The 17946-nt window shown below is 37.2% G+C and overlaps 2 protein-coding genes across 6 annotated transcripts in view; one reads left to right on the top strand and one right to left on the bottom strand.

Annotated features, from left to right (window-relative positions):
• The window catches only part of LOC115234743 (acidic leucine-rich nuclear phosphoprotein 32-related protein-like), a 65973-nt gene extending 56598 nt beyond the window's left edge, over positions 1-9375 (top strand). For 3 of the 5 annotated variants that reach the window (XM_029806057.1, XM_029806055.1, XM_029806054.1), the window contains 2 exons: positions 2139-2188; positions 5444-9375. In XM_029806057.1, the coding sequence (XP_029661917.1) occupies positions 5461-7554 (2094 nt within the window). In that variant the 5' untranslated portion in view covers positions 2139-2188; positions 5444-5460 and the 3' untranslated portion in view covers positions 7555-9375. Of the gene's footprint in view, positions 1-2138; positions 2189-4350; positions 5290-5443 lie in introns of those variants that run through there. The other 2 variants (XM_029806053.1, XM_029806058.1) reach the window with 2 other exon arrangements.
• Positions 9376-10876: 1501 nt separating this feature from the next.
• On the bottom strand, positions 10877-16165 carry LOC115234742 (protein artichoke). Its single transcript, XM_029806052.1, has 6 exons — positions 15751-16165; positions 15019-15322; positions 14482-14710; positions 13750-14345; positions 12830-13250; positions 10877-12277 (listed from the first exon to the last, which is right to left on the bottom strand). Exons 1-6 carry the CDS (start codon positions 15940-15942, stop codon positions 11638-11640), a joined length of 2382 nt encoding a protein of 793 aa, XP_029661912.1. The 5' UTR covers positions 15943-16165; the 3' UTR covers positions 10877-11637.
• Between the last annotated feature and the right edge of the window lie 1781 nt (positions 16166-17946).

Below are 17946 nucleotides of genomic sequence, written 5' to 3'. Positions count from 1 at the left end.
TCTTTCTCTTTCTCTCTCTCTCTCTCTCTCTCTCTCTGACAAAAAATGTTGATGAAATCGTCTTGTCATGTTTATGCAATGATTAATACTTGCCAGTTCTCCATGTACAAGTGATGATTCATTTTGCTTGCGAGTTTCTCTGTTGGGAATAAAATGCAGATAATTGATTAATTGAACGGAGTACGAAACGCATTAATCGGTTAAAATGGACTGCCGTTATGCATGAAGTATTATTTCATGGATTATATGCAGCATTATTGCATAGCGGAAAGTTCGTTAACAGCGACAGTACGATATCGGCCAGTTAATAATAGTCCATTCATATGTGTATGATTAATCGCGTGTTCTTATATGATGCTTCAGGAGATATTTCACCGTTTTGTTTATTCGTAATTATTCATTTGCACGTCATATCTGCTTTAAAAGTTGATAGATTAATTCTTAAATATAATAAATCGATTTTTAAATTAATAATTAAATTAATATCCAAACGTTTAATCTAAAATTTCGAAGAAAAAAAAATGTCAATATCGCGCGAGATGAGAATATTAATGAAGGAGACTAGACGTTTTTGTATCGCAATTTCGCTTTCGTACGAAGCGAATTAGTAAGAATAAATTAGAATGGATAAGGATCGTTCCGGGGGTCAACAGACTGTCAGAATGCGTATTAACATTCGTATCGTTGATATGTGTCGGACAAAGTTTCCGCTACTTTCAACTTCCTCCCATACAGAAGGTACATGACCTCCCGGAATGACTCCTCGAATCGTTGGGCTCTCCTTGAAACACCTGGTGAACTGGACCATGAGGACGCGACGATACCGTTAAGGATGGTATCAGCAAAAAGCGAGCCATACCAGGCGTACGTGTTTCGGTGCATCGCTTGTTACTTGTTGAATTCGCGCAAAAGATACGGCGTGACCGCATATAAAGTATATATATTCTCCATATCTGTCATGTTGATTTTATATATATATATATATATATTTTTTTTTATATATTTTATATTTATTTTTGGATATATTTTAAACATCTTTAATTATTTGAAATATTTGGTTCTAGAAACGTAGAGCTCATTTGACCGAATAATAAAATGCTAAGAGTGTAGTTTCGACTTTGTATATTTGACTTGAAATGTATTTTAAGGACTTTACGATTTGAGCTGTGAAGTTTAGTTCGTAACTCATTAATTTATTATATTTATTGTAACAAAATGTTATATTATCGACGCACACGTGCGGCTTAAAGTATTCGCCGATTCGATTAAAACGAAGAAATTGCATTCTTAGTAACGTTGAGTAGCGATAAGCCGCATTAAAATAACGTAACGTCACGAACGACATAATCAATGTTGCCCCTTGAACTCGAGAAACGGCGTGTCGAATCTAGTACACGAGCACGCACGAAACGGCAGATATTTTGCAACGACAGCGCGATTATGAAATGAAGAGAAGAATATGGTTGGGCTATAAAAATCCGGGGAAATATGTTGTAATAATAATTACTGTCGCGCGTGTAACAAGGAGCGGCGACCGGCGACGCGACCCAGGGCCGGAAAGTCAAGGACTAGAGATCTCGCGCTTGGAAAGTGAGTCAGCGGCCGAGGTAGACGCGGGAACTGGATGGGAAAAATTCACCGAGACGAATCATGCGCAATAGCGGAGAACGAGAATGAAAGTGCGACCGTCGCGTTGGGAAAATCCAGATGAATGATTTAACATTCCTCCTTGGCGTACCTCCATCGATATGAGGGAGTAGATTATCGCGAAAGTGTCGGAGGGACCGGGGATGCGAATACGCGAAATCGCCAAACGATACTGCGATTATTTCGAGAACCTTCGTAAATAGGTTTTCATGTTTTTGTATACGTTTTTGTATATGATCGCATATGTTTGACAGACGAATGTATCGTGAATGGCCGAGGCAATTGACGTCTCTCGATTGACGTCACACTTTAATCATTCGCTGATCTATGCTAATTACTACAATTTATTTGGATTTATATGCACATTTTTCATCTGATGAAATAGTTTTTCGATTTTATCGATACATCGCGATATTTTTTGCTGTGAAATTGCTCTCATTAAAAATTATTAATGCGTAAATTTATTTGTGTCTGTTTCGTGTATGTTTCAGATGCCCTCGAGATCACGGTGTTGTCGAGACCACGTCTGAGTAAACAAGTTGTAAGTTGCCGATTAAAAGAGTATATATCGGTTGCATAATACGAGGTTAAAAATATAATTTACTGTGTTTATTATCTTTATTATCATAACTAGAATTATATTGCATAAAAAGGACCATTTTAGATGATTTAGTTCGCGACAAGTTTCATTGCAAAATTCTACTCATAATTTCATATATCTTGTAACATTCGAAAAGATAAACTCTACATATATGTACAAAATACATTTTTTGAATACACATATATGTATATTAAAATATACGGTACACAAAACTATAAATAGATTTGTTTTTATCTTTTTTTACCGCGTTTTATGTCGTCTAAAATAGACTTATGATAAATGGACATGTTATTTTAATCAGTTGCATTGGAATTCAACTGGCCGATTTCTCGCACCTGATTGCCATATTTGAATTCGCAATTAGCATCATCGGTACCTTTCGCGAAATGTAAATACGTTGACGCAACTTTAAGTAGGCGATGTTGCTCGCCACGAAGATATTTGGGATGTAAATTTTTATCGTCGTCACATTTAGTTATACAAACTGTAGAAACTCTTTTTCCTTTCCAAGAGAAGCCAAGGTTATTAAGGCTGAGAAAAAAGCTTTACATCATTATAGGCACATCGTGTATGTGTGAAACAGGGCCACGTGGAGCCACTTTCGTACGGAAACATAGTTCGTGACATTACAGGAAGTCGCTCTTCGCAAACCATCGGTTACGCATAGCGTGGACACGTCCACGAGGCACGGAATAACGAGCCCTCGCGAGAGATCTCGAATACACTGGCCATGACCTGTCCTCCACCCACGCAAACGAGCGAAACGATGCGAGCTATTGCATTGTGCGTAAATATTGAGGCTCACAGGGCAGATTGCATCCATTTGAAAATTAAGTCGAGGAACACTTTGATGCGCTCTTCGATTAAAATTATGAGACTGCTCTGGTTGCATTACGTTAAAAGCAAGATATAAGAATCTGCATCAATTTTTACATTTTATTACTCGGATTTGAATGCCGAATAAGAACGGAAAAATTTATCGATACTTACATGATGAATTTCTAGTAATGATTTTGAAATTCCACATTTGTTGCATAAAAAATGTAACGATCTCTTAATCTTATTATTGGTTAGTTATTTCTCGTCTCTCTCGATCTGATTCATTATCATGTAATGTAACATTTTATAGAATATATATATATATATATATATATATATATATATATATATATATATTCCTGTTTAATACTGTCTCGCAAAATCTAATTTGGTTTACTAATTTTTGTTCATTCATTACGCGAGGAGAATCGTGAAGCGAGAGAAGCGCGTGATTTTGAGCGATGAGTAGCCTGCTGATTACGCAACTCGTGCAGAAATCGATATTGGCTTATCTTCGACAAGCACAACGGAATCCATTATTTCATTGATAGCCTTATCTCACTGAGAGAGGACTGGATTTTTCGATCTCGCGTGAGCCGGGCTCATTAACGAGCAAGAAATGTTCAACGTAGCCCAGTTAATTAACGTCGATTACGATCGATCATGCGAGTTCAATGCTCGTCGTCGTGCGATCTTACGGGACGCGAAACGCTACCGTCTTCTTTCTGTCACTCGTATTTATCTGTGGAAATGACATCACATGACGCCGTTACATTATGCCGATATCGCGCGGACAGTATGCAAAATAATGCAAATGACATGTCTAAACTACTCGCCCTCTGTCCTTCTGTATAGAACGCCCGTCGTGGCGGTTTAGAAGGTCCGAAGGACGAATTTAGAATGGCGAAAAAGAGGCCCGATGTGCCTCTTTTTTGCCATTAATTTTCCTCGTTCAGTCCCGACGATCGAGAGCAATGCTAGCGGCAAAAATTTTAGAATATTCGTCTTTTAGGATGGTTATGTTAATATATGCAGAAACTTAATGTTCACGCTTTTTTATATTTGGAGAGAATATATTTCATATATTCATCAAGACAAGAATATTTCTCGTCGTGCTGTATTTAATAATTTATATATATATATGGAAAAAGAAGGAAGACTTTTATAAGCGATTTCTTTTATGCGCTTTTAAATTCTGAAATATATATTAACCTTTTGTGGTCCAACTCGCTTTTTTTTATTCTTACATAGAAGATATATAATACCTATATGTTTTCCTCTTTTACTGCGAAGTATTGAAATGCACGACTCGAATAATTGCGACGAATGTAACAATATTTGTATTGAAAAATAACTTTGCATGATAATGCATGCATATACCTGCATCTCAAATAATTTGTTATGTCGGACGATGTATGAATTATTGAAGCGACTCTAATAGAGAAATATTAAATATAATCGTTGTACATACTTTTCACGGGGTAACTCTTACTCTATTATAGGGACTGAACCGCCTCTTATCTGCAGTCCCACTCTGCCAAGGCAATAGTAAGAATAGCGTTGATAAGAATCGCTTGGATGGTCTAGTGGTTTATCAGTGTTCTAGCTATCGGGCGATTCACAGCTTTAGTCGATCTAATATCGGAACATATTACACGCAGCTACGATCGACTTGGATGTCTTGCAGGTGCTGGCATGGTGGTAATTACTGTCGAGCTGGGCGTGCGTACTAATTACAGGCATTAGGTAATCACCTGTGTGAAACGAGCCGCGGGACATTTTACTTTCATTCTCGTACTCTGTTCGAATATATATGAAAATTATACAATTTTCTTACAGGGTATTATTACAAAGCGTAATAATTAATAACAGGTCTTTTCTATCGCTCATCATGAAACGTTAACCGGAAATAGGCGCGCGATGAGTGCGTAATATTTTGTTATCGGTTATTTTATCTATTTAATCCTACTTTCCGACGATTATCGCGCTTATCTTCGCATCGGCAGATAACATGTGTGCGCGTGCATCCAATTTAACTCTTAAAAGTCCACTTCTACCTCCTCGCGATGACCTCCTTTCGGTCGTACATCTCTCTGTACGCGCGCCGAGTTCACTTGAATTTCTACGAGACTCGGCTGCGTTCGAAGATATTGATCGACATCATTACTCGAACGTTTTTATTGCCACGTGTGGCGCATCGTTTCAGGGATATTCTGAATTATGTAATTTATCTTTGAGGTGTACGATACATTTCATTGCTATCATCATTATGAAATTCATCGCGTGACATAAAACCGCGCCGTTCGGAAACGCGAAACACACACGCGCGTCGCATTATCGGCAAGCGTAATCACATGTGATTCCTCTCCGTTGCAGATACATTAGATCGAAAGATGCAGGCAGCACCGCCTCTGCTGTCGCTCCTCCTGATTCTCCTTCATCATTCAGGATGGACCCACGGACTTTGCAAGCTGGAGAACAGCACCGTAGCGTGGTGCGACGTGCTGGAGGATCTCGGGCAGATCGAGACGTATCATCTGGAGACACTGACGGCTCCAACCGCACAAGACACTCTAATCCCAGATCTCTTCGACAATCTGACCAGCCTTAGGCATCTCGATATGTCTGGTGGCTATTTAAAAACGATCGAACCAGGAAGTTTTCGAGCTCTAAGTAATCTGAGAAGTCTCGATCTCAGCAATAACCATATCGAGTATCTGGAATTAGCTTCCCTGGAGGGCCTGACCGATCTGCGAAAGCTGAATTTGCGAAAGAACGCCATTCGACAACTGCCACCGGCGCTGGCGCGTCTAAAGCATCTCAGGCACCTAGACATCAACGATAATCCGCTTGATTGCAACTGCGCTACCCTTAAAGTACGGGATCTTATCGTGCAGAGAAAGGTATCTGTGTCAAAGAAGGTTTTGTGCGCAGATCCCAGCAACTTGAAAGGCACGTCGCTGATGAAGCCGAACGCGGCGATCGTTTGCAGCTTCGAACAGCAGGATCGCGAGATGCAGAACGATCAGGTGGTGGAAGGATCCGGGACATATTCGGGATCCGGAGATGATATTCTGAATGAGTTTAATAGTGAGGAGGAAGAGAACGAGCATAGCGTAGGAACCAACGGCAACTCGTCGGAGAAGCCTGAAGTAGAGACACCTTCCCCAATTGAAACGATAAGTTCTTCGACAGGATCTTCCGTGATTGAACCCACCATCTCCTCGCAGGAGTCAATCACGGTTGTGGAGGAGACTACCGGCGTTACAACGAATTCTTTGCAAAGTACCGTCGAGGACGAGGATATCTTCTTCGACAGCGAAGAGAGAAAGGAACCAATGTCCACGACCGAAATGTCGAGGAAGAAGGAGGACTTTAAGGACGCCCTGTTTTACCCGTCGGAAGGATCCGGCGACGGGGATGAAGATGGTTCCGGCGAAGGATCCGGAATTATTTTGTCGCGTTTTGGTGAGGAAAAGACTGAGAAGGACAGCGCTAATGAAGAATCATCATCGTCTCTCGCCGGAACTTTATGGGATATATTATTTGGTTCCTCGGCAACCACTGCGATTCCATCAGAGACCAAGGATCTGGATCTCGAACAAGAGGAATTTATAAACGCATCATCTACTAAGCTAGCTACTGAAGAGTCGATTGCGTCGAGTAAAAATCCTCCAACCGAGTCCGACATCGATAAATTTTCTACCGAAACGACCGCGATTACCAACAATGTGGAAGTGTTGAAATCCACTGACAAATCGAAATCAGGTAATGTCAAGGCCGAAGTAAACAGTCTGAATGACGAACAAGCTGAAGTATCTCCGGCCAAGCAGTCCAAGAAGGGCATGGGCTCGTACATCGTTTTGGCGATTCTACTCCTCGTCGTGGCAGTGCTGATCGGTTTTGCCGCATACAGAGGCGATATGTGCAGAAAGAAGAGGAAACGAGGCGACGTGGAGAACGGCACCGAGCTGAGGGATATGCAAAAATCTCTTCTCCCGGACACCGGAAATTTGACCCAACCGAAGATTGCCTCCAATGGAAATCCTGAAAACATTCCTCTCGTGGAAGGCACTTCCGATGGTGACGACGCGAAAATCGATAAAATTCAAAACGATCATCATCCAATTCAAGAAACGCCGCGATCTCTCAATGGCACTGCCGATCATATGGATCCCGTGAAACCACCCCGAAAGTTGATTAACTCGCAGGACGATCAGAAGAGTGAAGATAGACCTCGCGTGGACGTAAACTCCTTGAGGGAGAACTTTCTGGCGGGTAGGACGAGCCCCGCACAGCCATCCGATTCATCGTTAGCGACGAACAATGGGCCAAAGGCGCATATCTCGGAGGCCAACGGACCACCGCTCAGTCCCGGGGCTCAAAGAGTGAAGATTACCCTGCAAGAGAATCCCGACAGTGTGCCAAAGACGCCCGTACTCATCACGCGAACAATGGCCGGTGAGAATCTAGTCAAGACGCCATGAAGCAGTGTTCTGAGAAGAATCTACGCGACATAACGGACGTTATGTCGATCGACCGACGCGTTTGTCTGTCGAACGGAGGAAAAATCGGAAGGACGAATGTGTAGCGCGAGAGAAGAGAGCTTTTCGACGAATCTGTCGTAATTTATAACACCTGTTGTTCCTAAACCTACATGTAGAGAGGCCTTTTCGCGATGAATTTTCGTGATAAAAAAGATTACCAAGTCAAAGATCATGTTTACATATACACATATATACACACGCCGACAGTAATAAGAGACACTATTGTTTACAGGAAGCTGAAGGTGTGCGATAAACGGTTGAGGTATAGGTGCGATCTCTCTCTCTCTCTCTCTCTCTCTCGAGCCGTTTCGTTGAATTATCGGTTGCACGAAATGGCTATATGTATATATTTGCTATGCCATATAGGATATTTCAGATATCGCATTTTTCTTTTTTTTTTATTTATGATATCATATTGTCTAAACATTCTTTAAAATTAAACCTCAAACACAAATCTTTTAAACTCGAATAAAAAATTTGTTCGAATAAAATCTAATTGAAAAATTAAAATAAATTTGTTCTTTTTTTTAATCTAATTATACATTCTTAATGATTAACTATCGAAGTCCTGCAATTTTCAATATTAAATTTATTAACTGTCACACAACTGTCATTTCTTTCAATTTTATTGAGAAGAAATGCACAATATCTATAACACTTTACATTAACATCATACGTAGAAATCCACGAGTGAAATAACACGTTCGAGATTAACACCACAGTACACTAGTCAGTTTTCCTGACAGATCTCGTGCGTCCTGTGAGCGAGGACCTCGAGTACATATGTATATATCCCGCGGTATATTTGTCGTCGCGTGAGATTGCATCGCGAGGATCCTTAAATTAATCGAAGAGCGATAGTATTCGCTGCATGTCAGTGAATCGGGAGCATTCCAGTTTGCTGCCATATATTTTTCTACGTAGCTTCGAAAGATTTTACACTCCATTGGCCTTATGCCGTCCTTTTATCGAGCCACAGATTATTTTTCAACCGGACAACGCGTACCTCGTAGTTTTAGCGCGGTGTTTTAAGTGTACACTGTTTACGCGATTGAATTTGTAATTCAATGAGAGGCGGAGTTTGTCAATTATAAATAATGACTTTCGAATCGGCTTATGACAGTCAGAGTGTGAATGCTTGATGAACGATTCGTGTTACTACAGTTAACGTTATGTAAGACTCGTTATTCATGTCACAGAAAATATATACGTAATAATCCTGTTATTATATTATTCCTTATAGTGGATACTGCGATCCCCTCCCGCGAAATGATTCCTTGAAGACCTTATGGAAGGCCTTCCAGGAAGGCAGCACTTGAATTTTTGTACGCATTAACATATTTATTTGTTGTGCAAATTAATGCGGGGATCTACGAAAGAGACAGACCGACTTCGCGTATAAGTACGACGGCAGTCCATGGACGTTGATCGCGTGATTATCAGTTAAGCGGACACGTCATATGGTTGTGCGCGGAGTGACAAAGCGCCACAATGTGTTATCATATTATCATAATCGACCATTTTATTATTCTAACGTACGATTCTTTAAGCCAAATGTGTCGAACGCTGTGTACGGCGTATATGATTTAATTCTTAAGATATAGCGCGCGGATACCGTTAAATCGATATTTGTCCCAACGATACGCGCTGTTGAATTTAATTAAGGGAATAGCGATAAAACGAACGGCTCAGTGAAGATTGAAAGACTTTATTTATATGTTCAATCTTTGATCAAAATAAAAGAAAGTGTTATTTTGTTGATATCATCATTTTTTTTTTAATTCTACGTTTCACGGATAATATTTTGTTTGATGTATTTATCCTCATTTTTTGTTTATATCATTGGACACAGTCAGCGATATTGTTACAATATTTGTTTTATACTCGATATATGATTAATCAACAATACGTTTTGCTTTTGAAAGAAAAAACGAGTAAGTTAACATTTACAAAAGACGCGGGAATAAATAACAAATACATGAAGATATACGTGACAATATTCTATAAATACCGTCACGTATATCTGCATGTATTTATCGTATTAAGAATAAATATAATTTTAACTTTGGATATAAAAAATTTTAATTATATAAACAACTTAAATGAAATCTCACAAATCTTAAATATCTCTGTATTTCTTCCGTAATAATCAACTTATTACATAGATAGATGACGACCGTTGTAAGTAAAATGTGTGTGCACATAATATTTCTGTTATGTAAAATTATCTAAAACTACAAAAAATCTGATAATGGATAACTGGAGTATTATTGAAGATATACTCCTAAGTGTTTAATCATTTATAATCATTTATAATCTATGCGTATTATGTCGGCTCTCTATTTTTTCTTTTCGCTTTTTTTATTCTTATAAATGATATAATAATATAAGGGACGATATAGATTTATAACTATAATCTTCAAGAATTTTAATTTTTCTCAGATTGACAAAAAAAACCGTAATTTAAGATTGACGCTATTCGAATTGATATAAAAAAATGTGACGTTATTACAGGTAAAAACTTGACAGAAGAGGCAGTGTTTCAAGAAAAGATGTTCGTACTTTTATCCTTTTCTAGCGCAAATCTTTTCTAAAAAATGATTTTATTTATTATTTGTATTAATTTTTTTTTTGGCAGAATATTTATCAGATCATAATCGACCATTTTATTATTCTAACGTACGATTCTTTAAGCCAAATGTGTCGAACGCTGTGTACGGCGTATATGATTTAATTCTTAAGATATAGCGCGCGGATACCGTTAAATCGATATTTGTCCCAACGATACGCGCTGTTGAATTTAATTAAGGGAATAGCGATAAAACGAACGGCTCAGTGAAGATTGAAAGACTTTATTTATATGTTCAATCTTTGATCAAAATAAAAGAAAGTGTTATTTTGTTGATATCATCATTTTTTTTTTTAATTCTACGTTTCACGGATAATATTTTGTTTGATGTATTTATCCTCATTTTTTGTTTATATCATTGGACACAGTCAGCGATATTGTTACAATATTTGTTTTATACTCGATATATGATTAATCAACGATACGTTTTGCTTTTGAAAAAAAAAACGAGTAAGTTAACATTTACAAAAGACGCGGGAATAAATAACAAATACATGAAGATATACGTGACAATATTCTATAAATACCGTCACGTATATCTGCATGTATTTATCGTATTAAGAATAAATATAATTTTAACTTTGGATATAAAAAATTTTAATTATATAAACAACTTAAATGAAATCTCACAAATCTTAAATATCTCTGTATTTCTTCCGTAATAATCAACTTATTACATAGATAGATGACGACCGTTGTAAGTAAAATGTGTGTGCACATAATATTTCTGTTATGTAAAATTATCTAAAACTACAAAAAATCTGATAATGGATAACTGGAGTATTATTGAAGATATACTCCTAAGTGTTTAATCATTTATAATCATTTATAATCTATGCGTATTATGTCGGCTCTCTATTTTTTCTTTTCGCTTTTTTTATTCTTATAAATGATATAATAATATAAGGGATGATATAGATTTATAACTATAATCTTCAAGAATTTTAATTTTTCTCAGATTGACAAAAAAAACCGTAATTTAAGATTGACGCTATTCGAATTGATATAAAAAAATGTGACGTTATTACAGGTAAAAACTTGACAGAAGAGGCAGTGTTTCAAGAAAAGATGTTCGTACTTTTATCCTTTTCTAGCGCAAATCTTTTCTAAAAAATGATTTTATTTATTATTTGTATTAATTTTTTTTTTTTGGCAGAATATTTATCAGATCAATACCCATTTTGTTGATTTAGCATTAAATATGTGATCGTATTATTCTCTTAGATAACTTTTGTGTCAAAAAGACAAATTTTACGCTCTTTAAACAGTCACGTTTTTGCACAAAATGCAATAAAGCTTCTGCAGAAAATTCTCTCGCGATCTAGTCCTTATATTTTTATTAAAAGTATCAAACAATTAATCGTATGTGCTTGAAATAATTTAAATAATCTAGTTTACGATTCGCGTTGTACGAATGAATCTTTATAACCGCTTCTGGGTTCACGTCGAAGTTCCCTGATGACAATGGATCGGTTAAAATTCATTATCTGGACGTCGGAAGCCTCGTCATCGGTCACATGTTCGTCTCGAAACATCTGTCTTCTCCTTTTCTTTTTCGTGTTAGGGGTTTGTGGCCTCGGTCTGTCCTTGCTACTACTGGATTCCAAGGACTCCTCTACGACGCTGTGCCTCCTGGACCTGCGCGCCGTCGAGACCCTAGAATTCCTGGGATTCGTATTTTGCGTTTGATCCATGGTCTCGCAGATATTGCCACTGGAATTATTCCTTTCTCTTCTGATCCGTTCCTGCCGACGTTCTTCTCGTCTCAACAGATCGTCCTCGCTCTGAGTTCGTTTTCGATTCGTCTTCGTTCTTCTCGTTCTCCTCTTCTTCACCCGTAGATTATCCACGGAACTCATGGGGCGCAGAATACCATCTTCAACGGAGATCTCGTTTAAAGCATCCATGGAATGAACTAATCTGGGCATGTGGACTGCATCCTCATAGCTGGGTGGACCGATTAATTCCAGAGGATTAATTCTGGGTTCCGCTGAATTCTCTAGATTTTCTATTTCTTCTTCCAAACGTTGATTTCTGAAAATACATTCACTGCATTAATTTTATTTGATTTTATCGTACTTTGATTTTATCATTGCAGTTTATGCAAAAAGTGTAGCATTTTTAGAATGTCAAGATAAATTAAGAATTCTTATTTACAGAATCCATCTAAAAATTTAACTATGTCGGTAACGCGTTCTCTGATATCACCTGGGAAGAAAATAATGATGTACCAGCTTACGAAATTGTGATGTAAAATCTGTGCGTGTTGCGGTTCTGGATAGGAGAGATATCTATCTTATCTGTTGCAGGTAGAGATGTCCATTTTATACTGACATATTTTTTATTATTTATATGCGACTGTGATTTTCGAAAAATTTGAAAAACGTAACGCGGATGTTAAATTAACAAAATTTTAATTTTGATTCTCATAACGCCAACGGTAGTATAGTTTGTTACGAGTTTATTGATAGTACATGTATCGATTTATATAAAAAGAAATGGTATATAAAATAAGGGACATTGTAATATATATTTAACACTCATGCATAATAAACTTGGCAATTAATAATTCAAAAAGATTCTTACCGTCTTGCATACAAAAGTCGTAATCTTTCTCTCTCCTCTGACAATTCGAGTTGCCGCCTGTGCTCTAGAACTCTTCTTTTTATTCTCATAGTATGTTTGATCGATACCACGCTGCCACACATAACGACCAGAATGAGCAAGCTGACCATTACCATTCCCCAAGTTCTATCTTTGTTGTAATACAAGTCGGTGTTCCAAGCATCCAAACACGCGGCTTCCCACGAGTAGCCGGAAACGTTCGCCGGACTCTGGCAAATCAAGCTCGATCCCACCGTTTTGCCGACAGGAACCGTTAAATATTCGAAGGTGTCGTAGAGTTGCGTGCAGTCGCATCTCCACGGATTATCCTCTAAACGGATTACGGTCAAATCTAAATTGTGTTCAAATATATCAGGATCCATCGCCTCCGTCAAGCGATTTCCTAAAAATTTATTTATTACATTCAATATAAGTATATATAACGAAATATATATCGAAACATGTAATAAAACAAGAAATCGTAGATATAGAGATTGATTTTAAAAGACAATAATAGTAATTCCTCAATATATGTACAAAAACAATATTTCAAGAACTAATCAGAGAATTCTTGAAAACTTTTATTTTTTTACTTTTTTATCATATATATATTTCTAATATTGTAAATCTTTTTTCTAACTGTAATTTTGAAAAGAATTATTGACTTGAATTAACTTCACTATTTACTCTCTGTAATTTTACTATTATACTTTTTTCTAATTACGATCTACTGATTGTCTTTGTAAATTCTATTTTATATTAAAGGGATCTTTTTCTTCTGTTTACATAAATAAATTAATAAATTAATTAATTAACAATGGAGTTCTCAAAATCAGATATCTCTTTGGTATGTTTATATTCTTGGCTCTTATCGCCAGATATGTAAATTCAAATGTATATACCTGACAAGTCGATTTTTTGCAACGACGGTAATTCAGCGAAGCTGTTATTGTGCAACTCGACGAGTCTGTTTTTCTGCACATCTAGTACTTTTAATGTTTTTGATTTTAAGCTGCGTGGCAACAATTGCAGTTGATTATTCCTCAAGTTTAAACTTCTGATCCTAGGCATGTTCTCCAGAGAATTTGCATTAAAGCGGCTGATCAGATTGAAGGACAGATCCAGGGACGTAACGAAAGACAAGAAATCCGGAAATCGGTGTAGAGAGTTGTAGGAAAGATTTAGCAGCCTGAGATCTATGTTTTCCTGGAACATCATCTCGGGAACATCCTCGAGATTGTTCGCAGACAGATCAAGCGTCTGAAGCTTCATTAGGCCGTCGAAAGTGCTGGCGTTCAATCGCTCAAGACTATTCGCATTCAGGTACAGATGCATCAGCTGCTTGTTCTTGGCGAATATACGATCCGGCAGTATATGAATCGTATTGTGAGAAAGATAAGCGTGCGTCAACGACGGAAAACCGTGAAGACCGGGTCTATCGAGAGTACATCTCGATACGTCCAGTCTCTTCAGCTTCGAATGTTGTAAGGTCGAGGGTCTGCAAACAGATGATGTTTTCCATCACTTGTATAATCAATAATATTTATTAAATAAATTATCATATATTTCTTATACAAAATCTTCAACAATTATTTTTAATACAAATGAGGTATAGTCAAGTGAAATCTTATTACCGAGTACTATAAACTAACGTAGGATTGTTGACCAATCGTAGTTCTTCTAGTTCTGGAAGTCTACTCAAAGTATCTGGATATAGGTAATTCAAATTGCAATCGGACATGTCCAACCATCGCAGTGTCCTACTGACAGGCGTTTGAATAATCTTCAACGGATTTCCCGCGAGATTCAGTGTCGTAAGACCTGGCAGTCCATTCAAAGATGCATTACCGAGTTCCCTTATAACTAAAATATAGAAAACTCTTTTTTAGTTTAATGCGTAAAACATGTTTTATCTATAATCTTATAAAAAATTGGTTATATATTTTTGTATAAAAAAATAAGCAATATTGAGATATGTATATGATTACATTTTTACATATTAAATATTGTTACATTTTACATATTACATATTATATAAATTAAATTTTATGTATTAAAAAAATTTTATATACGTAATTTTTATTTCTAAAAAAATTATCTTTAAAGATTATACTTTTATAAAACTTTTCACTAAATAAATATTTTATACTTATGATCATCTTAATACATACGGCAATGGCCGGCATCCACTGCCTGAAGTACCTCGCTGGTTAACCCTTTTAAGTCAAGTAATTGATTCTTTGAGATGTATAGAACCCTTAGGGACGGTAGCTGGTTAATGGAAGCAATATCTGCCGTGTTTGCGATAATGTTATCTGATAGATCTAGTCTTCGCAAATTTATTAATTCTTCAAGATTATTTGGCAGGGAAGTGAGCTGATTCTTGGCCAGATTCAAATACTGCAGCTCAGTCAGTCGATTAATCTTGTCCGTGATCTCAGTTAAAAAATTGCTCGACAAATCCAGATGCTCGACCTATTGCAAAAAAAAAAAATAATTAATTAATTTTAGACAATAATTTGCACATGAACACATAATTAATTACAAATATAGATTAATTTATAGAAATATAAAGTATTTATAAAAGTATTTATAAAATACTCTTTTCCATACTATTCATAATATCATTCATAAAATTGTACATCGATATTTGTTACTTGTTAACTTGTGTAGTGATTCATTTATCTTGATTACATATCTTTCTCATGATTCTCACTTTGTTGTACATTTATTTTGTTATCGAAATAACACCACTACCTTATTTTATATTGCGGACGCGATAAGATGCAATAAGTAAGTATTACCTTGTATTCATCGCGTGCGCTTAATTACAGCGAGATTTACTCGCGATTAAAAGAAACAAAAACCGATAAAAAGGCTTCATGGTAAATCTATACACTCACAATGTCACTGATATTTTCGGGGAATGTCTGTAATCCTTGCCTCGAGCACTCGATAGTCCTGGGTATTTGGTTCAGGTAGCATAGACACCTGGCAGGGCAGACGCTCTGACAGTTCGCGATCGACAAAATCGTCAGCCACGTGATCAGCAACAGGGGCACGTCGCGATGCATCATCGTCGATCGTTCCTCCATGTTCCTTTTTATATCATCGTCGAGGCGAGTCAGGTCGTCGAATAATCGCGCGTAACCCACATTCTCGCACAGCCGCGCACAATTCACTTCGTCGCCGTCATCGATACAATATTTGCGAGCTCTCGGTCGCGCGGTATCATCGCGCGTCGTCACAACGGGATCGCTCAAAATTGATCGCTTCAAGGATTCCTCCGTCTACGAAAATCGATGACCAAGCACAGTGCCGGTTTCTCCGAACCGTGCTGAAAGAGTACTGAGTTGTACTAGTTATCTTTGATAAGTAACGCCAGGGTACACGCCGCGCGATATCTCCGTAAGATAACCAGATTGCCGCGGTGTTGAGGTGTCGAGCGCGTTATTCCGTACAAAAAGGACAAGAAAAAACAAAGAATCGGACGAGGATAGAGTATGCATGCGCGATGGTTTGTTCCACTATGTGAAAAACATCAGCGATATTTATCTATCTATCTTATTTCCTTGCAAGCGACAAAGCCACTATTGTCAACTTATCTTATTTGATGAAACTACATTGCATTTTGGAAATATTTCATCATTAATTGATAATTAATTTTTTAATGGTAAATTAATATTAATTATAATAGATTCTTAACGATGTACGAAATCGTCAATTAACAATTTTAAATATCCAGTGATATATAAACTTTTTTTACGCTTATTTATAATTTATATATTCAAACTTAAATCTCATAAGTTTTTCATTATTGATATTAGCGTTGCTAAATTATTGAGACATGGATTTTTTAACGAGCTTTCACCGTAGATTGGAACGTTTCGTCGAAAGCGGCAATCCAGGAAAGCAGGTTTTTCCGCATAGAAGACATGAATGGAAATTTGCATGGGCAGTGCCGCGGAAAATATAAGACATTAGATAAATATCTCAAGTATCCCGAAAGCCGATATTGAAGCGGGCATCTCTAAGCCTCTCTCGGCTGACCCATGCGGATATTTTCCCCTTCTTCTCGTCACTGTCGCCGCATTACGATCTTTTTTTCGTCATTTTTTTTCCTGTTTGATCCGATGGAACCGTATCTGCGGCTCCTTCTTTCCGAAACGAACATCCGACGTAGAGGATTAGGTCAGATACAAGAGAGTTCGTTATATTTATATTGCATTATCTATATATGTACGCGGGGATTGCTTATCAGATCTAATATAGACTGCCTCTTTTTATGATAGTTTTGCAAATTATAATTATAATGGCAAGAATTATAACTATAGATTTTACATTTTATAACAATCATAATGTAAATCGTGATTTATCAAAATAAAAAAAGGTTCTTAAAATTTTGCGAAAATTTAAATTTTTAATTGCACAATTAAATTCACATTTTGCATTTTGGATCGTTTAAAAAAGTTGCAGGAGAAGATTTATAAATCTTGTAAATAGAAAAATGCTAAGATTTATAAATGAGATTTTTATTTCAACAACAAGACAAATTGGACAAGTTGCATTAATCTCTTCAACAGGTGAGATTAATGATACCGACGTCTTAATGCACAGAACACAAGATTAAATAATGTGGAGCAAAATTCGTCTTGATATACAATTGAATAAAAAAAAACATTAGTGAGCGAGGATTTAAAAATCGTTTAGCTAAATGTAATAATAAACTCGGCAAAACATTGCTGAAAATTTGCGGTGAAAAACCTCGGTGGAAAGCTCCACCCCTCAGAGAGAGGGATTTAAAAAGACTCTATCCGCGCGCAGGACTGAGTCGCTCTCTTTTTCACACGTCCGGACCAATGGGGAGGGTCCACACCCTCGCGGAGGGTGAGAGGAGTTTAACCAGCGCCGGCGCTTAGCCCTAGGCTTATCCGGTGGGGAAGAGGACGTTCTCTACCTGTTGATACTAAACCAACCCCTTTGCTGCGATTTCGCAAATCCGGAGTTTCACATCGTACTCGCGGTCACGCCCTCCGGTTCAACAGATATCCGCAATTTTCCGCAAGCAATCCTTCCTAAAATGCGCGATTTTATGATAA

Source organism: Formica exsecta, unplaced genomic scaffold, assembly GCF_003651465.1.
Source record: "Formica exsecta isolate Colony F162 unplaced genomic scaffold, ASM365146v1 scaffold201, whole genome shotgun sequence".
Classification (NCBI taxonomy): domain Eukaryota; kingdom Metazoa; phylum Arthropoda; class Insecta; order Hymenoptera; family Formicidae; genus Formica; species Formica exsecta.
The sequence above is the reverse complement of the archived record's forward strand: the minus strand, read 5'-3'. Positions and strand labels throughout refer to the sequence as shown.

What these genes read in the sequence shown, in the direction of transcription:
- LOC115234742 (XM_029806052.1), bottom strand. Translation starts at nt 15,942, where the DNA reads ATGGAGGAACGATCGACGATGATGCATCGCGACGTGCCCCTGTTGCTG. An exon ending in ACGTTAGTTTATAGTACTCG is followed by an intron (nt 14,346 to 14,481) that starts GTAATAAGATTT and finishes ATCTGTTTGCAG; the next exon opens with ACCCTCGACCTTACAACATT. An exon ending in GCAAAAAATCGACTTGTCAG is followed by an intron (nt 13,251 to 13,749) that starts GTATATACATTT and finishes ATAAATTTTTAG; the next exon opens with GAAATCGCTTGACGGAGGCG.